Source organism: Chaetura pelagica, unplaced genomic scaffold (genome assembly GCF_000747805.2).
Source record: "Chaetura pelagica isolate M959 unplaced genomic scaffold, ChaPel_1.0 scaffold32, whole genome shotgun sequence".
NCBI classification, from domain to species: Eukaryota; Metazoa; Chordata; class Aves; order Apodiformes; family Apodidae; genus Chaetura; species Chaetura pelagica.
In genome coordinates, this window is record NW_009952368.1 from 1,366,025 (window position 1) to 1,376,062 (window position 10,038).

Genomic DNA, 10,038 nt, shown 5'->3' on the forward strand with positions numbered 1-10,038 from the left:
GAGGTGGCGGGGGCTCTGGGAGGTTTCGGGGGGCTCTGCCCTCCGTGCGGGGCGGCAGAGCCGGTGGCAGCGGCTGGTGAAGCGGATGACGCGGTTCTTCACCAAACTGGACGCCGAGGGCTCGTACCGCGCCCTGCGGGAGGCCTGCGAGAAGATGGGCTACGGCTGGAAGAAGTCCTGCACCAACCAGGTGGGGGGCAGGACCCAGTTTGGGGTGTCCAATGACACCTCTCCCCCCCACGCCATCATGCTGCTAATAATTCGGGGACCTCCCATCCCCTCCCCCCCTTTGCTGCCGCTTTGCAGGTCACCATCTCGACCACAGACAGGAGGAACAACCAGCTCATCTTCAAGGTGAACCTGGTGGAGATGGAGAGCAGGATTCTGGTGGACTTTCGCCTCTCCAAGGTGAACGGGGAGGGAGGGGGGCACGGGTGGGCGCAGTGGGGGTGAGGTGGTGCAGGGTCTTGCAAGACTATACAAGGTGGTGCAGGACCAGCAAAGGTGTGTGCAAGGTGGTGCAGAACCGTGCAAGGTGGGTACAAGGTGGTGCAGAACTGTGCAGGGTGGTCCAGGACCATGTAAGGGGGTTCCCTCCTGGACGTCGGGAGGGCCCCCTGCCACCCCCCACCTCTCCCCTGTAGGGCGATGGCCTGGAGTTCAAGAGGCATTTCCTGAAGATCAAGGGCAAGCTCAGCGACATCATCAGCACTCAGAAGGTCTGGCTGCCTGCCACATGAGCCCTGCACCCTGCCTCCTCTTCCTTCATCTCCTCATCCTCCTCCTCGCCACAAAGGCGACCCACCAACTGCACACTTCTCATTTTAAAGGTTCAATAAAGCCCTGGGGGGAACAAAGTGGCTCCACTTGTTGGGGTTGGGAGAGCCTGACAGGGCAGGTCTGGTTCACACTGAAACCTCCTGATGCTGTTCACTCTGAAGCCCACTGATGGCACAGCCTTCCTCAGCCAGCTCTGGGATCTCCACTGAGCCATGCAGCCCTAAACCAACCTGTTAACCACCCCCTCCCAGAGTTTGGGGGCTGACCCCACACACACACCCCCGTTCTGCCTTGCCCTCATTACCCAACCTCTCTAATTGCTTTTTGACAGGGCTAACGAGCCAAGAGCTGCCAGGGCTTGTTAGCGCTGGAGCGCGAGAGGGGAGTGGGGATTAACCCTGAGGGGAGGACTCCCACCCGTGTCTGTCCCCCCCAACCCCCCCAGAAAAAAAATACCACCCTCCAAAAAAAACCCCACCCACTCCAATCTCTTCCCAAACCCCAGCAGCAGTTTTTGGGGTAGAAAATAATATTTTAAACAACCTCTCTAATTGCTTTTTGACAGGGCTAACGAGCCAAGAGCTGCCAGGGCTTGTTAGCGCTGGAGCGCGAGAGGGGAGTGGGGATTAACCCTGAGGGGAGGACTCCCACCCGTGTCTGTCCCCCCCAACCCCCCCAGAAAAAAAATACCACCCTCCAAAAAAAACCCCACCCACTCCAATCTCTTCCCAAACCCCAGCAGCAGTTTTTGGGGTAGAAAATACTCTTTTAAATTGGTTCTCCCTCTTTTTTTTTTTTTTTTTTTTTTAATTCTCCCTTTCCCTAGGTTTTTGTTTTAAACCCCTCCTGGTGAGACACCCCCCCTCCTCGGGCAAAGCAATTAGCAGCGATTTTTTAATTGCATCTTTCTAGGGCGGTGGGTGAGGGGGAAGTGGGAAGTTGCCGCCTCCGACCTTTTCAAGCAGGATTAAGCTACTTTAATTGTCCTGGCTGGGGAAGGGGGGGATAATTAGGCTGAAAATGGGTTTTTCTGGTTCACTCCCCCCAGGAATTTATATTTCGGGGGGGGAGAGGCTTTGGGAATGGGGAGGGGATTTTTGGAGAGAGGGAGAGGCTGGACACAACTCATTGCAGGAATGGGAGGGGAAAATTTTGCAGGGTGTGAGGGGAAATTACAATGATTAATTAATATTTTTAAAGATTATTCATTGATTAGGTTATTGGTGGGGGTGTCATGGGGCATGTCTCCACCAGGGTGCTTCATGCATCATGCTCCACCCTGGTCTTGTGTGTTAACCAACCTCCATTACACCAATTATTTTCCACCTCAATTTTTGGATAGTGGTGGGGTTTTTTTGCTCCAGTGGGGAAGATTATTTTCCACATGGAGGGGCAATTTTTTTTTGGGGAAAAAGGTTTTCTTTCCTGACCTAATGGAGGCGGGTGCCTGAAAGCAGCCATTGTGTGGCCGGGCTGGGGACAACGCACTCTCAGAGAGGCACCGGACCGTGCCAAATTCCTTAAATCAACATTATTCCCGGCGCGGGCGCCTGGGCCCCCCCTGCCCCTCTGATCCTCATCACAGATTCATGGTGCTCAGGTTTGGGATATGTGGGGATGGATGGAGGGAAGAGGGTGCAGGGTGGGATTGAGGGTTTGGGATGGAAATCCAGGATGCAGGATGAAGATAAGGGATGCAAGATGGAGAGTTCAGGATGCAGGTTTAGGATGGAGGATGCAGATGGAGATTGGGGATGGGGATTGCAGGTGGGATATAGGATTTGGGATATAGGTGCAGAGTGTGGGATGGAGGATTCAGGATGCAGATGCAGGATTTAGGATATATATGCAAGGTGGAGGATTCAAGATTTGGGATGCAGAGGCAGGACACAGGGTGGAGGATCCAGGATGCAAATTTGGGATGGAGGGTTTAGGATAGATATGAGGGATGCATATGTGACTTGGGACACAGGATATAGATGCAGGATGGCAGGATTCAGGCTGCAGAGGTGAGATGCAGGATTTGGGATGGAGATGGAGGATGTGGGATGAGGATACAGATGTGGGAGGTAGGATTTAGGATATGGGATGCAGGATTCAGGATGTAGATGTGGGATGGAGGATTTAGGATTAAGAGGCAGGATGCAGAGGTAGGACATAAGATTTAGGATGTAGATGCAGAATGGAGAATTCAGGCTATAGAAGCAGGATTTGGGATGCACTAGGGATGTGGGTTGGAAGATTCAGGTCTCAGGTGATTCTGTGTGACACAGGACATGGATGCAGAACACATGATAGGGGATACAGAAGTGGGATTTAGGATACAGAATGAGTGATTTGGGATGCAGGATGGAGGATTTAGGATGCAGGGGCAGGTTTCCAAAGACAGGACATGGATGCAGGGCATGGGTTGAAAGGGCAGATGCAGGATTTGGGACAGATGCTGAAGCAGGATTTGGGATACAGAGGTGGGATACAGGATCCCATGGGAAATAGGATTTAAGCTGCAGACAAAGGATGCTAGCTAAGGGGCATAGGATGCAGAAGTAGGATTTGGGATGCAGACATGAAATTTGTGGCACAGGGATGCACAAGCAAGTCTGAGAGTGCAGACACGGGATGGACGCTTGGGACAAGGGATGGTCCAGCCCAGGAGAATCAAGGCATGGGCCTGGCTATGCACCTCTGGAGATGGGAAGAGCCTGCAATGAGCCAGGAAATGCAGATTTCCAAGGAAAAAATTCCAGCTTTCAAATCCCTTAGAGGGATTTTTGGTGCATCCCCCATCTGGGAGGCAGAGCCCGGGCGTGTGGCCACAGCTGCCTGCCAGATGTGGGGAGGGGCCTGAGCCCCCGCCGGGGGGGAACCCCCCTCCATCCTGGCCGGGTTGGGAATGCTGCCCTCCCATGTCCCACCTGCTCTAGAGAAGAGCTCGGCTGGCACTTGGAAGGAGCTGGAAGGACTGGCTGGATGAGGCCAATCTCACCTTGCAAATGTTTTTAATTGCAATTAAACTTTTGCCCTGTGAGGAGTGAGGTGCAGCCAGGAGGCATCTATAGGGTTCACAGCACAGTGTAGCCCAGTTTGGCCCAGCAAGAACCCTGGGCTGAGCTTATAGAGGGTCCCAGGGTGCAGTGGGGGTCTCCAGTGATTGGTGGTGCAGGTGCAGGATTTGGGATGTGGGTGTAGGATGCAACAGCAACTGGGACGTCTGAAGAAGGGCCACGAAGGATCTGAAGGCTGGAGCATCTCTTCAATAGAGACAGAGTTGGGGTTGTTCAGTCTGGAGAAGAGAAGGCTCCAAGGAGACTTCATTGTGGCCTCCCAGTATCTGAAGGAGGCCTACAAGAAAGCTGGGGAGGGACCTTTTAGGATGTCAGGTAGTGGTAGGACTAGGGGGAATGGATCAAAACTAGAGGTGGGTAGATTCAGATCAGACGTTAGGAAGAAGTTCTTCGCCATGAGGGTGGTGAAACACTGGAACTGGTTGCCTGGAGAAGCTATGGAAGCCCCATCCTTGGAAGTGTTCAAGGGTAGGTTGGATGGAGCCTTAAGCAATCTGGTCTAGTGGGAGGTGTCCCTGCCCATGCAGGAACTGGAGGGTCTCTAAAGTCCCTTCTAATCAAAACCACTCGATTCTATATTATATGATTCAATGCTTTGGGGTGCAGGGAGAAGGGGGCAGCTCCAGGATGCAAGAAGTGGGATCCAGGGTGCAAGCTGCAGGTGCAGGGTGTGCAGGATGCAGATGAAGGGTGAGGGATGCAGGTTAAAATTGGGATTTGCGGTGGGGGAAACTGGAGTTTGCAGGGGAAAAAGTGGTATTTGCTGACCGAAAGCTGTAAACATCCCCCCGAAATCAGGGGACTGGCACTGGTGGAGCTGCTGGGGCCACTGGGAGACACCTCTGCAGTGCCCCTCAGGGCAGGAGAGGGTGAGAAATGCTTTTAAAATGTAAAAAAAAATATATACAAAATGCTGCAACCTGGGGAAGCTGTGGTCAGGTTTTGGGTGGGGACATTGTCAGCTCCTTCAAACTGCTGCTGGGACAGGTTGAACATCAGCACAAACATTCTGGGCTGGGGAGGGATGTACCAGGCTCCAACTAGAGTAGACCCAAAAAAACCCCCAAATGCCTTAAAAAAACACAAAAAGCTCCTCCCTTCCCCCCCCCAAAAAAAAAAGAAAAAAAGAAAAAAAGAAAAAAAACCCAAGCAGGCGTGTTTGCAGCACAGAGATGTTTCTAAGGGACCAGCATGTCGGTGTGTGGAGAAGGGAAGAGGGAGTCAAACACCCCCAAGGGGTTAAGTGGGACCATTTTTGGTGGGGGGAGTTATCTGGGACGTTTCCTGTGTGTTTGCTGCCACGGCAGCTGGCCCAGCATGACAGAACCATTTACAGACCTGGGGACACACAGATGCCATATGGTGTCCATTTGGGAGAGGCTTCATCTCCCCTGGTTCCTCACTTTGCCGCTGCCTTGACTCCTCATAGGGTGTCCCACCATGAGCCAGCGGGTAAAGAAGAGGTGATGGGTTGGGTTTGGGGAGCTCAGAGAAGGTGGAGATGGGCTGCAGCAGCAGTCCAGGGCTCTTCAGGGAAGTAGGGATGGAAACAAGATACCAACAGCATCAGTAAGGTCCTTGGTGGAGGTAAGGATGGAGAGAAGGTGCCTGCAGCAACAGTGTGAGGTCCATCAGGAGGATGGATGCTCTCTACAGCTCTCTGGAAGGAGGTTGTGGGGAGGTGGGTGTTGGCCTTTTCACCTAAGTAAACGAAGATGGGACAAGAAGAAATGGCCAGAAGCTGCAGCAAGGGAGGTTTAGTTTGTACATCAGGAAGAGTTTATATACTGAAAGAGTGGTCAGGGACTGGAGCAGCTGCCCAGGGAGCTGGTGGAGTCACCATCCCTGGCAGCGTTCAAGAAATGTGTAGATGTTGCACTTCAGGGCACTCTCCAGTGGCTGAAGTGAGTTTTTTTGCAGGTGTTTTCTGGTGGGTTGTGTCTGGTTGGTTGTGTTTATTTGGGGGCTTTTTTGTGCTGATGGTTGGACTCGGTGATCTCAGAGGTCCTTTCCAATCATGATGATCCTGTGATTCTATGATAGGGATGGAGAGAAGGTAACTGCAGCATTTGTCTGGGATCTCTCAGGAAGATAAGGATGGAGACAAGCAACATACAACATTGGTTTGAGGTCTAGCCAAGACACTGGGTTGCAGATGGGGTTGGGGACAAACTAAATACAACCTAAATAGGCCTGAGGTCCAACCAGGAGATAAGGCAGGAAGTAGGGCTGAAGACAAACCACATGCAACACTGGTCAGAGGTTCATCCAGATGATGAGGTTGGAGACACGACTAGGGAGAAGTTACCTGTGCCGTGGGCCTAAGGTCCATCGAGGACACATAGTTGGAGACGAGCTACTTGCAACACCAATCTGAGGTCCAACCAGGAGACAAGGTTGGAGACAACCTACAGTGAAGCTCAGCTAGGGTGCTGAGGAGGTCCCAGGGATCATGAAGACTTCTTCTCACCCCCAGAACCTCCCATGGGGGTGCAGTGAGGTCTGTCCCACCCCCAGCAGGTCCATACTCCTCTCGGAGGTAACCTCAATGCCCCAAGAAACCAAACATCTGCACCTCACCCCTTCCTGAAAACAGGGACAACTTTTGGACCCAGCACCAGAGCAGCTCCATGGGGTGAAATGACCAAAATACAGGAAAATGGAGCAAAATCATCTTTTGCTCTGCTGTGAAAAAAAAAATCATTATGATTTTGTGGGGCGTTTGTTGCAGAGAGAGATGATAAAGCCAGGCAGGACCAGGCAGAGCATGGGACAGGGGAGCTGGGGAATGATTCCCTCCGAAAGCCCCATCCTGGGGGGATTTCTGATGGGGGAAAAAAAACACAAAACCAAAAACAAAACCAAAAAATACAGAATGGCTTTAATTTTTTTTTAGGAAAAAAGGCTTGACTGAAGTGACCTGCCCCCCAGCCTCACCATCTTTTCTTTTTAATAAGAGAATACAAAGGTTTTCAGCCAAAATGAACCTTCTCCCTGAGAATGTGCATTTGGGTCATTTTTCATCAGAGGAAAAATAAACCAACAAACCCCCTGTCCAAGCCCTGAAGTGAGGGTAAGTTGGCAAAGCCCAGGAGAGACAAGTCTTCTGTGGAGCCAACGGCTCTTCTCCTCCTCCCTCTCTTCTTTTCCTTCTCCTCCTCTTTTCTACTCTTCCTCATCCTTCTCCTCTCCTTCTCCTCCTTGTCTTTGTCCTTCTCCTTGTCCTCCTCCTTCTTCTCCTCCTCTTCCTCTCCTTTCCCTCTCCTTCCATTGTCTCATTTTTTCTCTGTCCTCTCCTCATCAACACTATCTTCTTATCTTGCCTCCTCTCATCTCTCCATCTTCTCTTCCCCTTCATCTTTTCCCATGTGAGATGTGTGGCCTTTGCACCCATCCAGCATCACCCAGATGGGGTGATGAAGACCAGGATGAGGAACCTTCTGGGGATGGGATGATGTGGACCAGGACAAGATACCTATCAGGAACAGAGCAATGAGGATCAGGACGAGGTACCTAGTGGGGATGGAGCAGGGGAGACTGTGATGAGGAACCTTCTGGAGATGGGGTGATGGGGACCAGGATGAGGTACCCACTGGAGCCCAGCACAGAGTGACAGTGATGGATCCACAGTAACGGGGAGCATCTCCCCCACCAACCACAAGCCACGCGCCTGCAGCAGGGGCAGGAGAGGCCTGGGGTCCTCACCTTGCTCGTCCCAAAGAGCTGGGTGGCTCCTGTGGGATTGGGAGCGCCGAGGGCCCGGGCTCCCATGGGGGATGAAAGGCTCCCTGTCCCAGGGCATTCAACACGCCGCAGAGGCTCATTCCCGATCGGTCACGCTCTGAGGCACAGCTGCAAAACCCTCTCCGGGAGCCCGGGATGCTCCAGGGGCTTTGTTTGCAGCAACCCCCTGCTTCCCAAGGGAATTGTGACAAGGCAAAGGGATTACGGGGCAGAAGAAAGACATTTGAAAAAATGAAAATTGGCCTCACCGCAAGCACAGAGGGACAAAGGAGACCTTGAGTCCCCCCTCGTTAACACTGGCCTCATTGGCTTCACTTCCCTCTCCGAGCATTTCCTGGGATGCACTGACCCTGCGGCACGTGGGGAAGGGGCACGGGAGGGGCACGGGAGGGTTGGAGGGTCCCCAAGGAGGGAGGGGGGCTTTGGGAGAGCATGTTCCCCTATTCTTGCTCCTGAATCCCAGTGGGAAGTGAGAAAGGAAAAGGAGGAAAACCTTGAAGGAGGAAAAACCTTGCAAGAACCTGGCAAGGAAGGAAAAAGCTGCCAGGAAGGAAATCTTGCAAGGAAGCAAACCTCATGTGGGGGAAAACACTGCAGGGAAGGAAACCTTGCAAGAAGGAAAAGCTGGCAAAGCTGCCATGGCAAAGCTGAGACCCAGGAGATGGCATTAGAGACAAGGCCTGAGCCCGCTGAGGTGTGCAGGCCCCAAGCAGCAGGTCTACACCTTCCATCAGGAGCGACCTCCATCCCTCCCAGCACCGGCACAAACCCTGCTGTGGTTTTGCTTGGCAGAGGTTAATTCTCCCCCTCTGCTCTGCTCTTGTGAGACCCCAGCTGGAGCATAGCGTCCAGTTCTGGAGCCCTAGAAGACAGGCTGAGGAAGTTGGGGCTGTCCAGTCTGGAGAAGAGGAGGCTCCGTGGTGACCTTAGAGCTGCTTTCCAATACCTGAAGGGCCTACAAGAAAGCTGGGGCAGCACTTTTTGCACAGGTGTGTAGCGAGAGGACAGGGGCAATGGTTTAACACTTGAAGGGAGGAGATTTAGATGAGATATTAGAAGGAAATTCGTTACTGTGAGGGTGGTGAGACATTGGAACAGGTTGCCCAGGAGGTCCTGGAAGCCCCATCCATGGAAGTGTTCAAGGCCAGGCTGGATGGGGCTTGGAGCAACCTGGTCCAGTGGGAGGTGTCTTTGCCCACGCAGGGACATCTAGATGGAACTAGATGGAATCTAGCTGAACATCAGTTGGAACTAGATGATCTTTTAAGGTCCCTCCCAACCCAAACCATTCCATGAGTCTATGATTCTAATTGGGTTAGCACGAGGCTGAAGGGCGTAGCTTGTCTGGGCACTTGCTCCCTAATGAGCATCTCATTTGAATCTATGCAAAATAGCAGGAAACATGGCACCATGCTAATTAAAGCCATTGCTGGGTGCTAATTAAGCAGCAATTCTCCTCTCTAAGAGGGTATTTGCATGCAAATGGCACCCGAGGAGGGGATTGGGAGGGGGAAATAAGGTCAGTCCCACTCTGAACTTGGTTTTGGGGCATTTTCTTTGAATGAAAAGGGATTTTTAATCCTCCGAGAACTTTCAAGGTTTAATTTTCGTTATTTTCTTCCTCCTTTACACTTGTGGAAATAACGATGTCCCACAGGAAACCTCCCAAAGGGATAAAATTAGGGCTGGTAAACACAGGGTAGCACAAAGAATTGGTCTCACAGGTTTGCCCAAAGTAACGTGGTTCCAAGGGTAATTTTTTTATTTTTAAAAAAGTGCCCATTTCTCTTTTATTTTTAAACACAGGAGCTGTGTTTCCTACCAACTCACTGCCTGAGCCTTTCCAAAACCTCCCCTGGATAAATCCCTCTCCAGCTCAGCCACCACATGGAGATGTGACCAAAAACTTTGCAGATTCTTAAAAAACTGAGGCATTTTTAAGGTGGATTTTGGGCCTTTTGGGAAGGGCAGAGGGTTTGGGTGCAGGGGGTGGCCACGACCCTGATCCCGCTGGGTTTCATCTTGCCCAAGAGGTCTAGGGCAGGGCAATTTCGTGAGCTGTTAATATTAAATGATGATGCCAGTGACAGGCGCCTCCGCTGCGCTCTCCGCGCTCCGGCTGCGGTTTTGCGGCTGGACACCATCCGAGCCTCCAAAATCCTGCTTCTTTTTTCGTTGCTGTTTTTCTGCCCCATCCCTCCCGAGCAGGGGTTTCTCGGCGGCGTTACCGGTGGGAGATGGAGCACGTGCGCGGCGCGGGAGCGTTCCCAGCCTTCTGGCAAAAGCGGGAGCTGCTCCCCCGCTCCCGTGGCTTTGCGAGTGGCTGCAGCTCCGCGCCAGGTTGCAAATAGGGCAGGGAGCTCCGCGGGGTTTGCAACAGGTACCGCAGCTCTGGGGTGTGGAACAGGCGGCCTGGGCACGGCAGCGACCTTTGCCCGCGGGGCCCGGG

General features: G+C 52.5%; 1 protein-coding gene across 1 annotated transcript in view; it reads left to right on the forward strand.

Annotated features, from left to right (window-relative positions):
• CHEK1 (checkpoint kinase 1) overlaps positions 1–740 on the forward strand; it is a 9,971-nt gene extending 9,231 nt beyond the window's left edge. The window contains exons 11-13 of the mRNA XM_010008091.1: positions 23–190; positions 307–408; positions 645–740. Coding sequence (XP_010006393.1) covers positions 23–190; positions 307–408; positions 645–740 — 366 coding nt within the window. The remainder of the gene's footprint in view (positions 1–22; positions 191–306; positions 409–644) is intronic.
• Positions 741–10,038: the final 9,298 nt, after the last annotated feature.